The sequence below is a fragment of the Schistocerca piceifrons genome, chromosome X (genome assembly GCF_021461385.2).
Source record: "Schistocerca piceifrons isolate TAMUIC-IGC-003096 chromosome X, iqSchPice1.1, whole genome shotgun sequence".
NCBI classification, from domain to species: domain Eukaryota; kingdom Metazoa; phylum Arthropoda; class Insecta; order Orthoptera; family Acrididae; genus Schistocerca; species Schistocerca piceifrons.
Genome location: NC_060149.1, coordinates 325,197,599 through 325,222,530, shown reverse-complemented (window position 1 = coordinate 325,222,530; position 24,932 = coordinate 325,197,599). Strand labels below are relative to the sequence as shown.

At 40.9% G+C, this 24,932-nt stretch overlaps 1 protein-coding gene and 1 pseudogene across 1 annotated transcript in view; one reads left to right on the top strand and one right to left on the bottom strand.

Annotated features, from left to right (window-relative positions):
• Window positions 1-4,692: 4,692 nt before the first annotated feature.
• LOC124722339 (cadherin-like and PC-esterase domain-containing protein 1) overlaps window positions 4,693-24,932 on the bottom strand; it is a 106,802-nt gene continuing 86,562 nt past the window's right edge. Inside the window, exons 5-6 of the mRNA XM_047247513.1 lie at window positions 15,209-15,355; window positions 4,693-4,851 (exon numbers count right to left, since the gene is read on the bottom strand). Coding sequence (XP_047103469.1) covers window positions 4,753-4,851; window positions 15,209-15,355 — 246 coding nt within the window. The 3' untranslated portion in view covers window positions 4,693-4,752. The remainder of the gene's footprint in view (window positions 4,852-15,208; window positions 15,356-24,932) is intronic.
• LOC124723983 lies at window positions 13,133-13,250 on the top strand (annotated as a pseudogene).

Sequence of the window (24,932 nt, the reverse complement as noted above, 5' to 3'; positions counted from 1 at the left end):
GCTGTCGACAGGAGATGTAAAACTGATTCCATATTTTTAGGTTTCCATAAGGATTTGGACACCGTTTCTCATAATCGACTTGTAAACAATTTGCGTGCCTATTGGAGTATCGACTCAGTTGTGCGACAGGATTCGTGATTTTCTGTCAGAAAAGTAACAGCTCGTAGTAGCTGACGGAAAGTCATCGAATAAAACAGAAGTAATACTTGTCTTTCCCCAAGGAAGTGTTATAGACCCTCTATTGTTCCTGATTTACGTAAACGATGTAGGAGACAATATGAGCAGTCCTCTTAGATTGCTTGCAGATGATGCTGTCACTTACGGTCATGTAATGTCATCAGATGATCACAACGTATTGCGAAATTATTTACACATGATATCTATGTTGTGCAAGAAGTGGGAATTGACTCTGAATCTTGAAAAGTGAGAAATCATCCACATGAGCACTAAAACAGTCAGCTAAATTTCTGTCACAAGGTAAATCTCACAGATCTGAAGGCTATAAACTCAATTAAATACTTAGGGATTACAATTATGAATAACTTAAATTGCTACGATCATATAGATAACGTTGTGGGGAAAGCAAACCAAAGACTGCGATTTATTGGCAATACACTTAGAATATGTAACAGATTTAATAAAGAGACTTCTTACACTACCCTTGTCCGCCCTTTCCTAAAGTACTGCTGTGTTGTGTGCGATAAGTATCAGATGGGATTGACGGAGGACATTGAAAGGTTCAAACAACGTCAGCTCATTTTGTATAATCACGAAATATGGGAGAGAGCGCCGTGGGTATGATACGCAAATGGGGATGGCAATCATTAAAACAAAGATGTTTATCGTTGCGACAGAATCTTCTCTCGAAATTTCATACACTAACCTTCTCTTCAGAGAGTGAAAATATTTTGTTGGCGCCTACCTAAATAGGGAGAAATGATCACTACGATAAAATAAGACATATCAGGGCTCACGCGGAAAGATTTAAGTGTTCGTTTTACTCGTGGTTGGATAAACGCTCTTCCGGCCACTTAACTGTGAAGTGGAGAATAATCACGTAGATCTATATGCAGATGAAGCTGTCGATGAGTATAAACAAGCGGGGTGGAGCACTGGTAAGGCACTGGATTCGTATTCGAGAGGGTGGCAGTCCAGCACGGCCATCCAGACTTAGGTTTTCCGTGGTAAGTCGCTTAAGGCGAGTGCTGGGATGGTTCCATTTAAACGGCAAGACCGATTTCCCTCCCCATCAGTCCTGAGTCAGAACTTGTGTCATCCCTCTTAATCCGCTTCAATTTTAAGTATGTTCACGAGGACACCGAAATCAGTGACAATGAATTTCTGATTAGAAAATTGGTCACAAAAGTGAAAAAATGGTTAAACAGAATAGTATAGTTACTCTTTAAGATTAATACGGAATAGATCATAAGTGTACCAGAGAGCAACAAGAATCATTTCATTCAGATACAGAACACATAAAGCACTGTGGTTCAAGTTCCAATGGAAAGTCTATCAAACTCAGTAAATGTGTGTACGTAACAGAATAATTAGTGACGATGGTGACCCCATTCCCTGGGACACAGATAATGTCAGGAAACTTTTCAAGAAAGAGCGGGTGTTGCACAATAGCTGCCAGCCAAAGCATGAACCCGAAGATACTAAGAAAAACGCTCTTGGATACTGGGACCCTATGTAAACTTGTAACATACACTGCTGTAATATATTATCGTAGGTTCCCTCCGCAAGCATAAAAAATCTGATCATATTATAAAAATATCAGAAGGAGAAAAATTACTGACGACGTAGAAAAAGAAAATAAGAAAACGAAGGCCGAAATAGTTTTCTCTTTCCAAAAATTCCTTCGTGTATCAAATTCAACGAATGTTTCCATCCGTCAATAGCAGTACAGCTGTAAGAATAAATGGCGCATTTGTTCGTATTTGTGGTACTTAAAAAAAAAGCAGCGGTTGATGAAATGAAAGAAACTCAAAGTCTCCGGTGCTTTTCCTAGGATGTCCATTATGAATTTCTCAAGACGATTTGCTCTGCTGTTGATCATAATGCCCCTAAGACATCTCGAGAGGAGATCCATTCCTAGCGGCTGACGATGGTGTAAGTCGTATCCATCTACAAATAAGGCAGCATAGCTTATCCACACAGCTACCATCCTACATTATTCATTTCTTTTTCTGAAGAGTTAGAAGACATATTCAGAACTGCAACATAATGTCTCATGAATAAAATTACTTTTTCGACGGAAATCGGAATGGATTTCGAAGAGATGGTCGTATAAAACTCAACCTGCGCTATTAACACTACATACCAAAGTTCTGTGACAACCGGTTGGGTTTAGAATTCACAAAATTTTGTTAATCTGTTGATATAAAAGTGATATCTTCTGAGTCCAAGGAGAACGCAATAGGCAATTGTCGATGTTATAGGCTAAAGACTTTGTAGATATTATTAGCTATGATCTCAGACTTTTATGAAATGCTGCAGTTACTTATGCAGAAGTTTTATGCGGTTAAGCATTGTATCTGTATCCAGTTATATCTCAAAAAGTAGTATCCTAGTGGGTAGGCTCGTAACTAACTAGTTCCCAATGTAGAAAATTAAAACAGACGGTCCGCACGGGAAGTAGAAATCTGATATTCTTACTAGGTTACAACTTCAGTCAATCGCATCAAGAAAATACTCGCATGATACAATATGTTGACATATAAATTGGAGCGATGACCTGAACCGCAGTGTCGGTAAAGGAAGTTAAATTTTAGGCTTCGGTTTATTAGCAAGATACTAGGAAATTGTAGTTTATCTACAAAAGGGATCACTTACAGAACTCTACTGCGCCAACTGTTGGAATATTTCTTAATTATGTACGAACATGGCAGACTAAAAAATAAAATATTTCGTACTTAATAAAGAGCGGCTGTATAGGTCATAGACTTTTCTCACTGGCATAAAAATGTAAGAGATATACAAAAATAATCTTAACTGGCGAGTAGTCGAGGGAAAACTCTGTGGATCTTTCGGAAAACACTCTGAGAATTTTCCAAGTACTCGCTTTCTGGACGGAAATTACGAGGATTCTTCAGCAGTGTACGTATAGATTCTTTTGAGACCGTGAAGTTAAGACTTAACTCCTGACATCTCACCCAGAAGTGTAGAAGGAATGATTCGTCCTTTGCTTCTTTGTGAATGAAACGGAACGATACCTTAAGATATATACAACAGAAGGCAACCATCGATACACACTGTAGTAGTAATTAGTAATCTCAAGATGTAGACGGGCGCTTAATGCTCGAGTAGGTGAATTAGTAACACGCTATTCCAAATGAGATTTCTCATCCGTGGCTATAGACTTAAATGGAATTAACATACAAACATGCCTCAAATTGACTGAAACAGTTTCATTTCTTGTTGTAGTTTAGGATTTCGTTTCAGTCTCATTAATATTTATTTCCGCTCAACACTCGCTTATTTGTCGATAAGATGTTTTATTTCGACAAGATGGCACAATGTCATTTGACTGGGAAAGCTGCCGTAATTGTTAACACACTGGTTCACAATCGGGGGGAGCGTGACTAAATCTCTGGTCGACTACCTGGGATTAGAGTTTTCCACGGTTCATGTACATCGATTAAGGTGAATAATGGAATGGTTGCTTTCACGGGGACACAACAGATTTTCTTCCACACTCTTCTCCAATCCAAGGGTATGGCCCGTTTGTAATGACCTCATCGGAGACTGACTCTTAAAACCTAATCTTCCACCCGTTTTTTTTTTTTAATCTGGTTATACTTAAGTCATAAATATCAATATAGGGATAACTGGTACTAAGAATGTGAAGCTCACAAAGAAAATCTCCTGATGTTACTGACTTACTGATGTACCTGCTCCAGTTTCTGCCGATGTGAATAGCACGGTTTTGGAATACAATGCGGCAGCACGGAAGTGGCTGCAATGAGTCGTGCTTCTTTTTGCGCAGTTACACTGCAATTGGCTCACAGATTTCCATGGAACTGTCTCTAAGAATTTTTTCAGTCTCTGGAATAGAATATATGGACAGACTTTCAAAAATACTGACGTCTTAAAATTCTAGCAAGTGTTATTTGCTGACGGTGTTAGCTATGAATCTAAACCATTCCTGCAATTACGTATTATTTATCATTATAAAGTTTTTCAAGTTTCTGTGTTACGTTTTTCACTGTACCAGTTATTTGGACCCTCCACAGTTTGATGAATACGTACTTTGCCCTAGAGAAGTTGGAAAAGACTGAAATCAGGACACCAGGAAAAGTGCTTAAAATTATTCGGCTAATAAGCAGGAGATATTTTGTATCGTGTGAGAGTAACCGCAAAATTTGACAGTTTCCTGTAAGATATTATTTGGCATAGGCTTAGATTGTGATAGATGGATTCTCATTTGAGTTCGGAATTTGACTTTGAGCTTTACTGGAAACTTTCGATAAGTATCTTAATATCCGTGTAATGGTAGCTACAGGAATTGACTGAGCAAGAGTCATTTTAGCTCGCGCGTACTTTTCAGCGTTACACGAGAAAGCAATTTATAATGGATACTTTCTTCACCTGTACAAACGAAAACTCGTACAGACGAATCGAAGTCGTAGAGTTTCTTGGGTGTAGACAAAGGTCAATGTGCATGTACGTAGCGACGTCTGAAGCGTTGGGAAGATGTGAAAGCAGTGCGACAGCGGTGTAGTGAAGTATCGCGGACAGCGGGGTGTAGTGTCAGGGGGCATGGCGGCAGATGCGACTCAGGAGGATCTCGGAGTAGAGTGCGTTGATGTGCCCCGTCACGTGGTATCCGCCACCACCTGCCGGCTCCACCTGAAACGCAGTTGGGCGAGGTTTAGCAGTAACTATGCAAACACGACAGTCAAAGATTTCACAGTTTCCTAACATGTGTCTTTTAGGAGAGATACATGGGCTGAATACTACAGTAGTGTCGTAAGCTGAGGGCCTCTCTTAGTTAAGATTGCTTTCTTTCAGGTAAATATAGGGTGCAACGAGTCTAAGTTGAGATATTTCTATTCGCGACTGATGACGGTGTCCCAAACCACAGTACATCAGTATATACTTCATTTGTAGCCTAATAATTAGAGCTATTATAAATCGTATGTTTCTAAGTTGAATAGTGCCTCAAGTACATGTGGCAAGAGCAAGCCATTAATGCTTATTTTCCCCTGGACAATACGTCGGATTTTAAAGTGTGGACTAGTGGATGCAAAATGCTTAGTCTATCCTGAGAGGCACAGTCCACTTAGTGGTGCAGAAAACATCAGGTCGTAAAGTTTGTGACATGTTACTGAGAAGACTGTTCGACGCAGTGGAAAAATAACTCACACACTGATGTATAAATATATTAAAATACCATATATAAAAAAATCTGCAATTATATTCGTTAGACCCTGTATATTATTATTGTTGTTACAGAATGTATTTTAACTCTACAGCAGAATGTGTGCACATTTGAAACTGGGTGCAGGTTAAAACTGTGTGTCGGGCCGGGACTAGAACCTGCGACATTTCACGGGCAAGTCATCCACCTACAGAGCTAGGCAAGCACGTTTCACGACACATTCGTACAGCTTACCAGTACCACTTCCTCTACCTTCCACATCCTAGATTTGAGTCCCGATCTGACACACTGTTTCATCTACTGCGAAGTTTCATTAATATTAGGCTATTATTATTAACGTTTATTGAGGCAGTAAATTTATTTGACATGCTCTCTGATTGCCTATAACGATTCGTCTAAACAAATCTTACGTAACATGACAAGGCTAGTTTATAGAAATATAAGATCTTTTTTTAGCTTGATGCAATAATATAATTAAAAAGCTGTCATCAGACCGAAGGTTGGCTTGAATTTCATAATGATTTACTAGGCAGGGTACCATTTGAGCTAGTGTGTTGTTGCCCTCCTCCATCCTTTGAAATGATTTACCCATTCAGATGCAGGGCGACCTACAGTATAACTTCGCTTGTGAACCACACTGCTACTCAGCATTTTACATATTAGCAAATATTGTCAGACGTAAAAGAAGTGAAAGGCGAGAGATATAAACAGAAGTAGAAACGATAAGAATAATGATAGTGTAAAAAACGAAAAAAAGAAAAAATATAAAAATGTGAAAGTAATGTTTAAAAATAAACAGCGTTCTCTAGTTCTCAAATAAATTCTAAGCTTACACACCTCTACGCAAGGTTCTGCGTCAGACATGGTACAACTAGAGGCTTTTGGGAATCGTCAGCACTCGAGCGTCCCTTCCCATGAGATTGACACTTGGTAAGTTTTATGATCTCGCACTACGAAAGAAAACTATGTAACGAACGTTAATTACTGCTTACCTTCTGAGTCTGCCTGTTCTAACAGTGAATATCATATCAGTTCAAATTACAAACAGTAGTACCAAATATAAATGGGCACTAGAAACAACAGTAAAATGTATGTGATGAGTACATTGGGTACCAACAACTGTTTTTAATGATGTTCAAAAATGTAAATGAGGTCACCTGAGAAGTGCTTAAAGCTTCAGAAAGTTGTATCTGTTTGTGCTTTGACACTTAGCAATTCATGTGGGTTATCCAATTTGCAATATTATTTGTAGTTTCCAAGGCATCAGGGTTTCTTAATTCATAGCTATGTTTATCATCTACATCTTTGTTGTCCCTAGCATTGTAGTTTAGAGGTCACTGTATTAAGACATGATCAGATGCACTTTACGCTTGACATTCACATCTGTCAGTGTTTTACGTATTTTATGTAGATAGTTTCCACGTTCTGTTACGAAACTGATCGTGTCTCTACTTGGGTAGTTTCCTTCTTTCGCGAATGTCTGGAAACAGTATGCAATCACGGCGATGGTTGTCCTTATTATTAGATCGCCTTTTCTACGCACTAGCTCTCCAGGAATTTAATCGCACTATGTTCGTAATTTTGTCGGCAGTGATGTGCCTCACGATCTGAATGTTCCCTTCCGCAGGTAACAGCATGCAGATCTGTACCTCACAATTACAGTGGCAGGATAAAACCCCAAAATTAATAAAAATACTTCTACTGATTTTGTATCAAATGCTCCATTATATCTTAGAAAGACATCTCGCTCCATACACCTAAGATGTGTTTTGGCACGTTACTTGCACAACTGCGAATCCAACAATGATAATAAAGATGTCACTATGGTACCACCTCCTTGCTGCCAAAGGAAATTTATAAGCCACAACCCAAGCTAGCTTTTGTATGGTTGTCCAGGATTTACAGTGACCTTACTGACATATATCGTAACTTTTTTTGTGTGTAAATAAAACTCTGCATACATGCGTATCTGACTATTGCGAGTAGAAATTCCTGCTAATTCGAGTGCAGGATTTTTTGTGTAATGGACAGTTATGGTGTTGTTGTTTACACATCTTTGCTTCACCAGCGATAGAACACTTGTTTTTCTTGTTACCAAATTTCAACTACAGTTCCTTGTCCACGCGACAACTATAAAGGCATTTCGTAGTTTGGAAACACCGAAGTTCGTGAAATACACTTGTGATGACCACTGTTATAGTAACTTCATATTTCCTAGAGGATCCGTTTATCACTTGCATAGCCCTATTAATAGTGTCAGCAATATTTACACTTTCTAAATCCATAATGAATCTGTTTCAGTACGTGGAGCTCACTGTGGGACAGCAAATGTTCACATAGGAGCTTCTCGACAGTATTCGCAGCATTCGTGATGTGTGCGGTCCGTAAAACTTCGGTTCTGACTCGTAAATGCTGCTCTCTCTGGTTTCCAGGTATTCCGTATACGACGTAGTTTGAGTAATTCAGTAATGATTGATGACAGGATAGCCACTGTCGGTGGAATTGCATGTCACAAGATCTCTGAATAAATGTTGTCAGGAACTGGAACAGGACTGAAGTTACCTCTTACTCTATAAAAGAAACTTCAGCATTGCTGTTAAGATAGTTAGTATGCAATTGATTTCGAAGGCGAGTATGATTATCACTTTCTTAAGCAACGACGACACCTGGAACAAGAGACAGTAGAAGTTTTCCTGCTGTCTTTCTATTGGTGCACTTTTAGTCTCTTCGTTGGGTTTAAATGACCAGGGTGATTTGACTTTTTCAGACGGCGGTTTGTGTGGCTTTGCCCAGGTGATGAACTGTATGGCTCTGAGCACTATGGGACTCAACTGCTGTGGTCATAAGTCCCCTAGAAGCTAGAACTACTTAAACCTAACTAACCTAAGGACATCACACACATCCATGCCCGAAGCAGGATTCGAACCAGCGACCGTAGCGGTCGTGCGGTGCCAGACTGTAGCGCCTTTAACCGCTCGGCCACTCCGGCCGGCGATGAACTGTAATATACCTGATGTTTTCAGTATTCTTGGTTAAAGATTCATAATTCTTTCTTTGCACTCTGTGGTAATTTTATAAACTTTACTGACGTCCTCGTCTCCGTAGTCATCATTGGTAAATTCGCCACGTACTACGTACCGTTCTTCTTAAAGTGGACAGCTCTTCATTCCATGGCGTTTCTTACTTATTTGATGACCACTTACGAGGTGCTGCTTTAATTTGTGTGTATTGTAACACTGCTGTGAAGGTAAGTGCTGTGTAATCGACACTGCTTTCAACGTAGCCAAGATATCCTAATCAGCAAGTGCAAAGTCTAAATAAGTTACTGCGGAAGTTTGTTCAGTTCAGACAGCATGCAGAATTTCTAATTACAATGTGATGACGTTGTGGTAACTCATTGTGACATTCTGGTTTACTTCCAAAAATGAATTATCTTGATGGTCGATCTGATCGATGGCATTAAGTCAAGTTTGGTATCTGCTTCTACTTTGTTCTAATGAGCATGTCGTTGATATATATCTACGAACGACAAATACGTTTAGTTCTTCTATGACGTCTTGTAACAGCATACCGCGTCCATCGTCGTTTCGCACTAGCATCAGCACCAATTACATGGGAAGTACAAGGGTTCAATAAACGCATGAAAACACCACGAAAGATGAATGCTTGAACATAACTGCAGATGCTAGCCAAGCTTGGGGGTTGCGCCGGTTTATTTGAAGACAGACATCACCTACGCAATGTACTCAGTTCGTTGAAAATGTCAGTCGTGGTCAGAACAGTTTTCTGTGCAGCTGTGAGTGCATTTCGTCGGATGTAAGTGAGTTCGAACTTGGGCAAATATTGATGGTCCTCGCATGTTGGATGCATCGATAACTAAGGTAGCCGAAGTGTTTGGCGTTTCAAGATTCACCGCATCGAAGATTTATACATCTACAGGAAAAGTGGGAAAACATCACCTGCTAAGTCACAAGCCTGTCAGCACGAAAACAAGATGAAGGGAGCTATATAAGCTGGGAACTGGAGCGTGTTGCCTGAAGTATGGCAGAAATTTTCGTAATGAGAGCACAGTGTGGTTGATGTAATATCACTTAAATGTGGTCGGTAACAAATGAGTACGTCCAGCTATAAATTAAGTCAGATCACGATTTTAAAATATCAGCATGAGTAATAATTTATGATTAGGCTCTATATTGAAAACTTTGTTAACACACATTACGGTTGGCTAGTACCACATAATTGTTATAATTATGCAAATCAATAGGTATATGTATTCCCGTGTTTTGTCCTTTGCAATAAGCCATAATTTGTTCTCACGAAATGGATGCACAACTAAAATGATTATAAGGCATGGCAATCCTAATTTTGTCACACATGGAAAAATATGTTTAATAATTCAATGCTGTAAGATGTTGTCTGTGTTACTACTGTCTTACTGTCGCTTGTCTTAAGTTAATGACAAGAAGAACAGTATTTATTGTTTTTCGGATGATTCAAAATATGAAAATGTGCAAATGGTAGCCAACAGTACACGCGACATAATTCTTTTTACTTGAGTGACAATTGTATATTTTGCAACTATTATTTATTATATTGACTGGAATGATTAATAAAGGCGTCTTCATGTTTTAATATTTAAAATGCGACGAGCCCACTGGCTGCGGACACGCGCTTGAATGCTAGGCGTAACACTAGCGTAATCCAACATTTCCTGAAACTTCTGTTGCCTATGTCTGCCTTCAATTTCATTTTGACTTTATAGTGAGGATATAAATATTGTGACATTTATCTACTATGAAAGGCACGTATTGCTAGTTTTAGACGGTTGTCATTAAAAGCAGGCACTTTCAGTGCCAGGTATGTCTTCATCAAAGCGTTCACTACCGTACATCTATTTTTGTATTGTTGTCTCAGTAGGTCAGTCTTGAGAATGAACCAGTCGGTTTGAAACTGGTCCCCAAAATGTATGCACGGGAACTGTGACTCATTTGTTATGCACTAATCATGAAATAAAATGGATGTCGGTCCTATATCAACAGATTTTTGAAATTGGATAAAACTCATAGCATTATCATCTTCAAAAATTAAATTTCTGTGGTGTTGCCATGGATTCAAGCTAATTCTTCATAATCATTTAATTTTTATTGATGATCCTGAATTAGTGTTTTTTCTTATTCTATTCACACTGAAGAGCCACAGAAACTCGTTCACCTGCCGAATGTTGTGTAGGGCCCCCGCGAACACGCAGAAGTGCAGCAACACAACGTCGTATGAACTCGACTAAGTCTTAAGCAGTGCTGGAGGGACTGGAATCATATGTCTGGAGTGTTTGGTGGCCAGCGGAATTGTTCAAACTGAGAAGAGTGCTCCTGGAGCCACTCTGCAGCAATTCTGGACGTATGGTGTCTTGCATTGTCCTGCTGGAATTACCAAGTTCGTCGGCATACACAATTGACGTGAATGGATGTAGGTGATCAGACAGGATGCTTACGTATATGTCAGCTGTCAGAGTCGTATCTAGACCTATCACGGGTCCTATATCACCCCAGCTGCACACGCCCCACACCATTAGAGAGCCTCCACCAGCTTGAACAGTCCCATGCTGACATGCAAGTTCCATGCAAGCATGAGGTTGTCTCCATATCAGTACACGTCCATCCGCTAGACGCAATTTGAAACGAGACTCTTCTGACCAAGCAACATGTTTCCAGTCATCAACAGACGAATGTCGGTGTTGACGGACGTAGGCGAGGCGAAAAGCTTTGTGTCGTGCAGACATCAAGGGTACACGAGTGGCTCTTCGGCTCCGAAAGCCCGTATCGATGATGTTTCGTTGAATAGATCGCACGCTGACACTTGTTGATGGCCCAGCATTAAAATCTGCAGCAATTAGCGGAAGGGTTGCACTTCTGTCACGTTGAATGATTCTCTTCAGGCGTCGGTGGTCCCGTTGTTGCAGGATATTTTTCCAGCAGCAGCGATGGAAGTGATTTGATATTTTACTGGATGCCTGATATACACGGTACACTCGTCAAGTGGTCGTACGGGAAAATCCCCACTTCATCGCTACCTCGGAGATGCTGTGTCCCATCGCTCGTTCGCCGACTACAACACTACGTAAAAACTCACTTAAATTTTGATAACCTACCATTGTAGCAGCGGTAACCGATCTAACAACTGCGCTAGACACTTGTTGTCTTATATAGGCGTTGCCAACCGCAGCGCCGTATTCTGCCTGTTTACATAGCTCTGTATTTGAATACGCATGCCTATAGTAGTTTCTTTGGCACTTCATTTTATCTACACTGACGGAAAATAGTCGTAACATCAGAAAATAATTAATCTGTAGTATTGAAATTTCGGTAATACATTTGCGTAGGTAACATATTTATGTGATTAACACTGCGTGATTACTGGTTAATATAAGTGTGGGACAAGCCGTTCCAAATGTGAAATACTTTTACATTAATAACGGGATTAACGGCCATAATGTTGAATGCAAGTAAACTAACTTGCATGCATTGTGTTGTACATGTGCCGGATGTCAGTTTGTCTGATTGGTTCCATGTATGTTATACTTGTTGGGTCAATACAGGAACGGTTAATGCTGTTTGTGGATGAAGCTGGAGTTATCACCCGATGATGTCCCGTATGCGGTCGACTGGAGGCAGATCTCGTGATCGAGCAGGCCAAGACGACATGACAACACTCCACAAAGCAAGCTGGTTTACGACGGTGGTATGTGGACGAGCGTTATCCTGTTTGAGAACACCCCCTAGAATGCTGTTCATGAATGGCAGCACAATAAGTCGAATCACCATATTGAGTACAAATTTACACTCAAGATGCGTGGGATAACTACGATAGTTCTGTTGTCATACGAAATCGCACTCCAGACCATAACTCCAGGCGATGATTAACGTGTCTAGCATGCAGACAGGTTGGCTGCAGGCCCTCAGCTGGCCTCCTCCCAGCCAACACACGGCCATCACTGGCACCGAGGCAGAATTAGGTTTCATCAGGAAACAAAACAGACCTCCATCCCGTCCTACAATGAGCTCTCACCTTACACCACTGAAGTCACAAACGGCTGTGGTTTCCGATCAGTGGAATACACGTTGTTGGATGTAATCGATTTGTAACAGTTTGTTGTATCACTGTGATGTCAACTGCTGCTTAAATTGGTGTTACAAATACAATACTATGTGCCAGAGCCATACACCGAACAGGATGGTCTTCCCTATCGGTAGAACCAAGTGGCGGTCCAGAGCCTGGCCTTCTTGCGACCGAACATTCTGGTGACTATCGCTGCCAGCAATGTACAGTGGTTACATTCTTCCCAAGTCCTTCTGCAGTATCGCAGAAGGAACATCCAGCTTCTCGTAGCATTACAGGACCTCTTTCAGATTGAGGTGTTGATAAAGGCGTCTTTGTGACATTAAAGGCATTCTTGACTAATATCATCTCATCAAGTTCTATCTCACGCCCATTGCATCGTGTATTTAAAGCTAACCTGATTTGCATCCTCATAATGACGTTCCTAGAGCCACTCTCACGCGTCTGCGAAATTTGAATAGACATCATCTTTCAGGTGTAGAAACACTCCTATCAGCTTTCGTTTATGTCGCACAACTCGTTTTTGGTGTTGTGATTTTTTATTGCATTAGTGTATATGTGATTTAAATATTATTTTTACATCAATACATTTATTTTGCGAGCAGATTTTAACTTGTTTTACTTATTACTGTTGGCAACGGCCTTGTCGCAGTGGATACAGCGGTTCCCGTCAGATCACCGAAGTTAAGCGCTGCCGGGCGTGGTCGGCACTTGGATGGGTGACCATCCAGGCCGCCATGCGCTGTTGCCATTTTTCGAGGTGCAATCAGCCTCGTGATGCCAATTGAGGAGCTACTCGACCGAATAGTAGCGGCTTCGGTCTAGAACACCATCATAGCGACCGGGAGAGCGGTGTGCTGACCGCACGCCCCTCCTATCAGCATCCTCCACTAAGGATGACACGGTGGTCAGATGGTCTCGGTAGGCCACTCGTGGCCGGAAGACGGAGTGCTTTTTTTCTTTTACTTATTACCGTTAATGCATTTTATCAACCTTTTTAGTAATTTATTCAATTATTACAGATTCTGTTTCGAATACTGTAAGCTTCAAAAGGAAACAAAGTCCAAAAGAGCCTTCTCAACTATTGGGCCTTTCTCAAGGCCGCAAGGAAGTTCTTTTTCTAGCTGTTACTATGATTGTTTAATCAATTCAGAGCTGGAAGTAAACAGTAACTCGTCGTATTCAGAGATACTTGTCTGAATTTGCTGCCAGTTTGATCTGCATTTAGAAGTGGCCAATCAAGACGTTGCTAATATTGGTCCAAAAGGATTTTAACGCATCTAGAGAATAAAATGTGAGCGAAAGTTCTTCAACAAGCATTAAAATGTTAGGAGAATGAAAGAAACCATTAATATATTTATAGCGATACTTTTTTAACCTATCACTGTCACAATTTAATCGCATTTCATCAAATGATTCATAAAAATGATATAAGTTGTAGGTGTACCTATAGCAATACAAAACTTGTGCACATCTACCGCTTTCTATTCAGGTCTTTTGTGGTTATAAGGTGTGTTATTAGTGCAACGTATCTAACGTATCTTACTGGTATCAAATCAGTCTAGTATACACAAAGCTATTATAAGATATTTGAAAGCACCTGACACTGGTAAAAGATGAGTGACCCTTTGTCAGATTAAAACTAATTGTAGATATTTAAATTCCAAATTAGTCTGGAACGATAGGATGATTTCCAGTGGTGATAACAGAACATGAAAGCCCATTAAATATTAGTTACTCTAAACCATTGGATCATCTTAAAGATATCAAAATGAGGAAAAAATAAGTAAATATCATGTAGGTAATTAAGCGCTTAAAATTTCATGGGGGTGGGGTTAAAATTTATTGACATTCAAACCGAGTTTGTATTATAACAAGAACGTTTGTTCTTATTTAAATTTAACTGTCACTTCTTTATTTGCTTTGCGTTGTTTTATTAAATGTTATTTTACATTTTGTGAAAGTGTTTTGTGGAGTAAATAATGAATTTTACATATGGTTATTCTCTTTTTAGTTTAATGAATACTTTCATATGAACTTCGTGTTTTATTCTATCAAATCCTAACTCAAGTAGTGTAAAACTTTTGTTCTGTGCAGGAGTTTATTTGTGAGTTGTTCTGTGCAAAAAATTTTACATCAAAGGAAATTTTAAAGTTTTAATTGTTTTGCTGAAGCAAAAATGCCACACACACAAGATTTCTGCAAATAATTTCCGGTTTTCAGCTTGATGACCAAAGCTGCAGGTAAGTGCTCAGGGTCCGAGTGGCGTTTTGGTAACTCGGATAGGGGAAGTAAGAGTAAAGAGACTCACTAGAAGGAAGGCCTATATCAGTTTACCGTACTACTGACGATCATCTCCGCTTGCCCGCGATCGTAGTTACTGCTCTGACGCCTCCTACATGCACCAAGGAATTTATAACGTTACTCTACGAAGAATGCAATAAAATCCAACTCACCATCATTCAGGATTTGAATATGTATATTGCTAGAAGAACTTAATTTCACCAACCATTCTACGTGCATTATGGAATGTGGTAGAAAGATCTGTCTCCAATACCTTTCTCACATTGTCCCGAATCACAGGTTATTTTTGCTCTATTTCGTTATTCCCTACCTCTCTCCATAGTGCAGGTGTTTATCAAATAAACATTAAATGAACAATATGTAGCTCGTGGAGCGTTGTGTGTGAAGTGGGTATGCATGAGGTACCTTATGGAAGTGGCAGGCGCATTTGCCCTGTAGGAAATCGTTGTAGCGCGCCGCCGTCATGTTGAACGTGTCGACCACCTCCATTTGGTGGTGGCTCGCGAATGCCGCCAGTCCCTGTGAGTGCTTCAGCAGCTTCTGCTGCTGTTCCTGCAAGAATAAACGACAGTGAACAACACATTAAAGTAAGCAGCGAAAACTCAGGTCCTAGACATGAAAAACTAGTCTGGCAGTTAGAAATCAGATCAACTGGCTATAGCGTATATACAGACTACTTTCATGACTGCACAGTAGAATCCACTACCTCATACACGATATCTTCACATACACATGGAGTATGAAGAGAGCTACTCAAATGCCTTTCACCTGTGAAATAATTTTTGTTTGCTCTTATCAAAATGATCTGCAACGAAGCTTCCAGTGAATGTCGGACGACTCATTACTACAGTATAAAGCAAGAGCGATGTAGACGCTTGTATACAAATGTTAAGTATCCAGACTCATTTCGCATATCAGGGATGACCACACCAAACTAGCCATGCTCCTGTGTGATATTGTTTCGTGGGCAGGCGACTCTAGGCTTCGGCGTTTCCGTGAGGTTTTTCGTGGCAGCGCCAGCGACGGTGCCCCTCTAAACGAGGCTCGGGTTTGAGCGGTGCTGCCACAGAATCCCCCCTAAAAAGTTCCTTTCTTCCTTTGTATTCAGCATTGTTTTTTCCAACCGCTTACTCGCTCTGTAGCTAGCAGCTTCTCGTGGAGCTGTCGGCCTGTTCCGCAATGTTGATGCAGACTTTTGCGTGAAATATTGTAACCCAGATAGACACGCCTTAGGCCACTTCTTTAATTTTCCTTGACGAGAAGAAATGATTACATATAACTCAATTCCAGATACGTACTAGAACAATTGAAAACTGAAATGATCCAATATCCTTATTTCAAAATTCTCTTTGCCAAGATGTTGCTATTTCGTCTGTATCTTCATGGTAAGTATGCTGTGGACTCTCCTGTCTTCCAAGATGACGACTGCTATGTTCACTGGACGTAATACACTGAGGTGACAAAAGTCATATGATATCGATAGGCACATATACAAATGATGGTAGCATCGCGTACACAAGGTATAAAAGGGCAGTGCACTGGCGGAGCTGTCATTTGTACTCAGGTCACTCAGGTGAAATGGTTTCTGGCATGATCACGGACCCACCGCGGGAAATAACAGACTTTGAAAGTGGAATGGCAGTTGGCGCTAGCGCACGGGGCATTCGTTTTCGGGAATCATTAGGAAATTCATTATTTCGAGATCCACAGTGTCAAAAGTGTACCGAGAATACCAAATTTCAGGCATTACCTCTCACCACGGACAACGCAGTGGCCGACGGCCTTCACGTAACTACCGGGAGCAGCAGCGTTTGCGTAGGATTCTCAGTGCTAACAGACGAGCAATACCGTGTGAAATAACCGCAAATAATCAGTATGGGACGTACATCGAACGTATCCGTTAGGGCAGTGCGGTGAAACTTTGCGTTAATGGGCTATGGCGGAAGACGTCCGACGCGAGTGCCTTTGCCAACAGCACGACGTCGCCTGCAGCGCCTCTCCTTGGCTCGCGACCATATCGGCTGGCCCCTAGATGGCTGGAAAACTGTGGCCTGGTCAGACGAGTTCCAATTTCAGTTTGTATCTCACAGGAGCTTGGCTAGTTTGGGGTGGTCATCCCTGACATGCGAAATAAATCTGGATACTTAACATTTGTATACAAGCGTCTACATCGCTCCATAATGGTGAGGGCTGTATTTACATGCAATGGACTGAATCCCCTTGTCCAGTTCAACCAGCCACTGACTGTAAATGGCTATTTTTGGCAACTTGGAGTCCTTATGGAGTCATTCATGGGCTCCATGTTTTCAAACAACGACGTCCTGTAACCGGGCACAGTTGTTCGCGTTTGGTTTGTTGAACATTCTGGACAATTGGATTGTTTTTTGGTCACCCTTATCGCCGGATCTGAATCCCATCGAAAATTTATGGGACATGATTGAGAGGTACGTTCGTGAACAACATCATGTACCGGCAGTACTTTCGGAATTATAGATATCTATAGAGGCGGTATAGCTCTATATTTGTGCAGGGCACTTCCGACGACTTGTTGAATATGTCTCACGTCGAGTTGTTGCACTACTCCTGGAAAAACGAGGTCCGACACGATGTTAGGTGATATCCCATAACTTCTGGCACTTGAGTGTACTAGTCGCCCCTTTAAAAGAGCACTCTGGTCGCTCTGGAACTCTGTAGATGTTGTATAACTGGAACCAGGTGGAAATTTAATCCTTCACTGTATACGTATGTCGAGGTAGGGAATTGCTGTTCACGAGTTTGTCGGTTATATGGAATGAGCCCAGTAAGATGGGTCAATGTGTAGATGTATCAAAATGGAAGGAAGGAACAACCTTACTCGACAGTTTTCAAGAGCAAACCTTTGATGAAGTTGGCTGATTTATTGGTGTGTCATCGTGGACCCTTCAGCATGTTTACATGGGAGGCTGTGCCACCCGTTGTCGCGTAACATAACGTATAAACGGTGGTCGCAAAAACACCGTAACCAACAGGTACTGGAGACGAGTGCCACGCTTTGCCAGTAACAAAAGTTTGAAACCCGTCAGAAATTTCTACTCTCAGTGAATGTGGATCCATCTCAAAGAGGTTCCGAGCAAACATTTCGTAGAGAACTGCATGTAATAACGTTGAGCGATCAGTGTACCGAGATCAACACTCACATGCAAAATTGTAACTCCCTACGTAACACCTAGACCACAGAATCTATCAACTTCGACAATGTTCTTTGTTTCAATACGTGTTACCACCTCTCACCATATGAGGGTACGTTAGCATTGTCTAGTATGACCGTTTTGGTGGTCCGTGTGTTATGGTGTCTAGAGGCAGTCTCAAGGCTATTATGACACTTTACTCTTTCCACATGTGCGTCTCTTCAGGGTTGCATTGGGACCTGACTAACGTCTTACGGATGACAATGCGTGACCACGACGAACAGCGCACGTGGAGGAGCTCTTACAAGGAGAGAATAATCGGCGAAAGGACTGGCCTGCCTGTTCCCCAGACTTAAATCCCACCGAACGCGTGTGGGATGCATTGGGTAGACGTATTGTAGCACATCCACGTGTACCAAAGACCACCCAGCAGTTGTCAGCGGCATTGGTGGAGGAATGGAACGCCCTACCTTAAAATACCTCAACAGTCTCGTAACCAGCACCGGACCACGTTGCACAGCATGCATTGCGTCCATGGTGATCACATCTCCCCATTAAGAGCCATTTCCGCCTTCCGAAATGTCTAGGAGATGATCATTAATCGCGCTGACTTCAATGTATTTATTATCTTTGAATAAAAGTGTAATTTCTGTTCGTACTGTTTCCACTTATTTTCTGTGCTATACTGCAGCAATTTTTTCTTTATATGGTCCAAGTTTGATCGATCTATGTTACCTCACAGTGACGAATCATGCGAAAGCTACTTCCATTCTTAAGTTTTTCACAGCAGTGTAGTTGCCCGTCTTCAATGGCCCAGACAACACGAAAACTTGATTTCGGTTGACAAGGAAATGGTGAATTCCAGCATGTCGAAACATGCCCTGAAAAAAAGACGCTGTCTAAATTTTAGATGCTAAGACGCATTGCAAGTATTTTTAAAAAATATTGAAAATTACCAAATTCGTAGTTCACTATGCGGCTGGAGAACTGGACACTCCTACCGGAGCTATAGCGGGTCGCACATGTGCACATGGCAGGTGCGGATCCTTGGTTAACAGCACATCGGTGAACAGATAACAAGACTCGGCGCGACCGCCATTTGTAAAGTGATTTTCAGTTTTCATTGATAGTTTCCCCAAAAACAACTGTCCACAGTTGCTGTTCCCTCAAATTCGTAACTCCGTAAATATCCATAATAATTAACAGTTGCTTTTGCGGTAGTGTGTTAACAATGGAAATAAAACTGAATTGTGGTGAGTGCTAATGTTACGCAGTGTGTGAACTCGCTTTTTCTTCGTAAAATCTGATCGTGAACTGTGTGAATGAAAGAAAGACTTACATGATGTAATAAATATGCATCAAAATGAAACTCGCCAAACTGCGGTTCAAATGGCTCTGAGCACTATGGGACTAAACTTCTGAGGTCTTCAGTCCCCTAGAACTTAGAACTACTTAAACCTAACTAACCTAAGGACATCAAACACATCCATGCCCGAGGCAGGATTCGAATCTGCGACCGTAGCGGTCGCGCGGTTCCAGACTGTAGCGCCTAGAACTGCTCGGCCACCTCGGCCGGCGCCAAACTGTGAATAGAAAAACTATCCGAAAGATATACTGTACAGGATGGCCACAACGTCCCATTAGCCCCATTAATAATCATCATAAACATCTAAATTTAAACAAGTAACTTGAACAAGAGTTCATTAGAGGAGCTTTTTTGGTATGAACCACATAGGGCTGCTTGTGATGTTCAGTGCACCATTACGGATAGAGATCTATTACACTGGGCTTTCAGAATTGCAACTGAGACGAACATTCGATCGGTTTAATCAGATTCAAGAAATCATACAGTATGAGTAGTCGAGAAACGACGAAGTTTACTTCAAGTGAAAGTGTAGAGGAGAAGCCATTAATTCATAGTTGACTTGAAGACGAAACTGGCCGTTATCCCCACATCTGCTGTGTCTAACGCCGATCACTCAGGTTTCATGAAAGAACTGCGAGCAAAGCTGCACTTCGTCATTTCGAGGCGTAAAAAGACAGAATCTTCTCTGCAGTTGATTAATGCTATGAAATATTCGTATACAACAATGACAGTGATAGGTATGAGTGTATTACTGTTTTTGCAACTTTATGTCTGTTTTCAGGGACCTGAAAGCAAATTAGGACAAAAAATAACAAAAATACTGTTTACTGGGAAAAATCTTATAGCCGACTTATCTAAATTTGGAGCAATAGGAAAGAACAATTCTCAGCATTTCATTTGACACTGCTTCCAATTAGTTGCAGAAATTTATTCATCGCATTTGTTGGACTCTTGTCCTGTACATAACGATCCCTCTGGCTTTCAAGAGGACGACGAAAAAACTTGTTGATATAACTCAGATTCCTCACGAAATAACCGATTTTGGTCTTAATAAAGAATTTTTCCGACTATGGAAAAAATTGTTAAGGAAATTGTCCGACAATACAAATTCCGAAAGCTCCGCACCGTTTGAGATTTATCAGGAGTACAGTATTTTTAAATTTTAGTCATTTGTGCTTAACAGGATATTTCGGTAAGTTTTACGACTTGCTTTAAGTATGCCCGGTATGCAGCACAAGAAGCAGAGCAACGGATAGGACCATTTCCTGCTCCACCGCACTTCTGTTCAAATAAAACTGTTAATTATTGTGAAGTGCTGATAAAATCTTCTCGGGTTGATAGCCGAGTCAATGTGTTGTTTTCCAGCAACGTTCCAGCAAGTTTCTTACTGGCCATCTTCAGGCCATCTTCGCCTGAAGATGGCAAGTAAGAAACTTGCTGAAACGTTGCTGGAAAACAACACATTGACTCGGCTGTCAACCAGAGAAGATTTTATCATCGAGATTCGCCGAGAAAGCCTGCATTCTCATATTGTGATGTACTATTTTTCTTTAGTCATGCGTTCTTTTCGTCATTCAAATGACACTTCTCTTTATTGCGGCGACTATGTGGAATAAACAAGGAACTCATTATTACTAAAATATACGTTATTCAAAAATTGTCATAAGAACTGTGTTACGGGAGTGTTATAAAATGATGTATGTGTAAGAAATATTTCATTTCGATAAGTTAAAGTTACGACTGATGGAAGTCAGCTGTAATGTAACATCAATCATTGATCGATTTATTTCCTTTGCCAGTCTCCTTTGTAAAATTACATGCGCAGCATTATATGAACTGTCTATTATTCAAAGCATTAATAACACGAGACGTGTTTTGTATGGTTCAGATGCTTCAACTTCGCCTGTGGTACTGGCACTACGCAGCCCTACACTCTTGTCACGGCGGATCGCACGCTAGGCCGGAAGGGCTATACGAACGGCTGTCATGAGCGGTTCCTCGTGCGACAAAGACGACTAACTTCAACCATTTTTTAAAAATACTTGCAGTGCGTTTTAGAATTTTGACAACGTATTGTAGTTTTCCTGCACAAAAAATGTCACATTGGTCCATTCCCTTGCATGTTTACCCGTGTATTGTTGTCCGATGAGTTACGGTTTTGTCTCTTTCCAAATGATACAAAGCATTCAGTGTTTCGATGATGCACTGATCCGTGGATTGCGCATTTTGTTAAGGCCAGAGGTGGTTATGTGTTATTTAGAGGGTGACTTCCTACCGCGAGTCTCGTTCACTCAGTCTCGTTTGCGTGAACATGAGCCAGAATATTTCTTTCAACATTTTCTGTGCTCAGATGTTGTCCTTTCCCGTGTACCTACGTGATGAATATCCTGTGTACTCTCCCATCTTCCAAGATAATAACTACCGTGTTCGTAGTGCAGCGCCCATTGTTTCCAATATTAATGTACAGTTAGGCATATTATCGCAGCCGGCCGCGGTGGTCTAGCGGTTCTAGGCGCTCAGTCCGGAACCGCGCGACTGCTACGGTCGCAGGTTCGAATGCTGCCTCGGGCATGGATGTGTGTGATGTCCTTAGGTTAGTTAGGTTTAAGTAGTTCTAAGTTCTAGGGGACTGATGACCACAGATGTTAAGTCCCATAGTGCTCAAAGCCATATTATCGCAACTGGTCTCGCCTGCTAAACCAGTCGATCTTAATCTCATAGAAAATGACTTTGGCCATTTCAAACATCGGCTGAAACTTTGCGGTTACCATCCTGGCAATATGGTAGCTCGACAGGATGCAATCATAAATGAATGGCTTCAGCTGAGTATGGCATACCTAAAGAGACCTGTGGGCGCTCTTCCTCGCCGAAGTGATACCGTTATGAAGACGAAGGCACTGTTACACGACATTAGCGTGATGTCCCTCGATGGAGAGTAATTTTTTGTCTTATTTACACGTTTGTGCTTATTTGTACGTTTTGGGTTATATACTGTCGTTTCTTTTCATGCGCAAAATGTAACAAATACCAGGCATTTATAACATATCATCCCATTATAACGCGATACTACGAAATCGCTACGACACTTTGTAAACTTTGTTGCTTTGTTTCTTTTTGTCCTTGCAGGTCGGGCTAGTCGCGTGTCACAGAAAACCCCTTTAAGCGTCAGATGCAATCTACGTGCACATTAGGTGCTCCAGTGGGGATTTATCATTGGACGTTGACCGTAGACGTCTTCTGAGTGATCTAGGGTGGTCCATTGTACTTCGTGACTGTTTTATTCTTTTGGGTTTGTGTATGGCTTTTGGGGAAAAACTAATTAGCGGATATAAATTATTGGTACTGTTGTTTTCTTATTCAGTGGAGTTTTCTGACGTCCTATGGCTCTGATATTACCTTTCCTATGCAACATCTTGATTCGCTGTAACATCGACGTGAAAGTACGAGCATGGAAACATAAGAACATGGAGGGAGTTTCTCTACTTTTAACGTGGGCAGCATCTTCTGTCTATACGTGGTAACAAACCGAAAGAGTCGTTTGCTCCCAAGAATATTCTAATTTTATAAGGCTAGCACATATATGTTTATCCTGAAAATTACCCTGGTAATTTACATAGTGACTTAGAATTTTTTTTGTAGTCCCGTACACGCGATCCCTACGTACATACACCGCTGGTTGCAGAGCACTACTCCGCAACTTCTGTAAGTTAATGACACGACTGGGACACTAATTCCGACATAACATTGGTGCCCTGGTGAATAATGAATGCTTTTGACGTTCCGTAATTAAGTACCCATTCCGTCTCCATCTCGTGTACCACAAGCTGAGCTGGGATAGTTATCATCGTTAAACGGCGGCAGAAATGATCTATAATAATCAGAACGTGACAGTTACACACTAGTGTTTGGCAAATGGACCATAATCATCCTACTCTGTCATCTGGAATGACCGACTGGCTTCCGGCAGGCTAAGCATCATTGCTTGTAGACGACTAAGTTCCGCTCGTTTTGCCATGTTGCACAGTTTCTGACATATTGCGCTGCATCTGGTTTACAGTGCTTCCTACGCAGTCAGCAGCTGCTCTATGGTGTGCGCCTCATCAAGCGACGTAATCAGATAGTGACGACCGACAGGCTTTTCTCTGCACCTCCATAGGGAAGCCTTATGTTGCCTGCTTCCACTCGTTTTCCTGCACAGGAATCCTGTTCACTTTCACTTTTCCGTATTTTTTTTTTCATTGAAATGCCGTCACACTCTAACGCGTCTGTTTTACGGCTGTGTATTGCCTCATAATCCATTTGATGCACCTTTCAAGACAAATAGCCATTTGGATGTAGCATGTTGGTAATCACTCTAAAACCCACCTGAAAAGTTATTTAGAAGTAATTGTCCTATAGCTGTTTTCCATGTCTTCCTGTTGATATTGAGAATCGACCAATACTTTTTTTGGTCTATTTTATAAGTCTCCGTCATAAAAATCTCTGTTTACCGAATCACTTTTTCTCTTTCACCGAAGTGAGAATTACATTAATAAAGTGGTTTGCTTCGTGTTAGTCTAAATTAATAAAACAAACAAAGTAAGTATGTTTCTTTGGAAAAAGATACAGATTTTTGTTTATTGTATATCGTTTTAATGTAACACTTGAAATAATATTTCTGATTTACAACACATGGAAATATTGACACAACAGTATATATTGTTATTCTTGAAGAACGACGCGATCAAATATGTTCAGAGCCACCGTGGCGTGGATGTTATAGGCTGACGGAGGAACAAGGGGTATCTTCTCGGTTCTGAAACCAATGGGCACTCTGATCATATTCTACAACTCATGAACTTAGACCCACTTCACATTTCCAAACAACAAGCGAATACGTGTTGCGTCCTACTATGTCAAAATATTTGCAGACATGACAGAGTGTCTACTTGAATATCCGTCCCAACAAAAAAATAAATCTTTACGGAGACACTAACATAACTTACAAAATATGGAAAACCAAGAGGATAACTATTCTGATCTCTGAAGTCATTCCTACCCAAAGTGAGCCAGAGATAAGTTTAGCTGAAATTTTTACAAAGGAGCTAATGGTGTTCAGAAAGGATACAGTAAATAAAGTTCGCGGTAGAATGTTTATTGGTGTCAGAAGTAACTAGGTAGTTCCTCTGAGTTAGTACGGGTAGAGATTAAACTCGACAACCGGAATAAATTAATAACTGGTTCCTTTTTCCGACATCCCGACTCAGATGATACAGTTCCAAACAGTTCAAAGAAAACTTGAGACTTATTTCAAATAGGTATCCTACTTATACAGATATTATAGTTCATGGCGACTTCAATCTACCCTTGACATTTTGGCAAAATACATGTTTAAGGTCAATGATAGGCACAAGACGTCGTCCGAATTCGTACTGAACGCTATCTCTAAAAATTATTTTGAACAATTTGTTCAGGAGCCCAGTCAAAGCGTAAATGGTTGCGAAAATATACTTAAACTCTTAGCAACAAATAGACCTGAGCAAACAGGAAGCATCACGACGGGTACAGGAATTAGTTACCACAAGCTCGTTGAATAAAGACGGAATACGGTAATGTC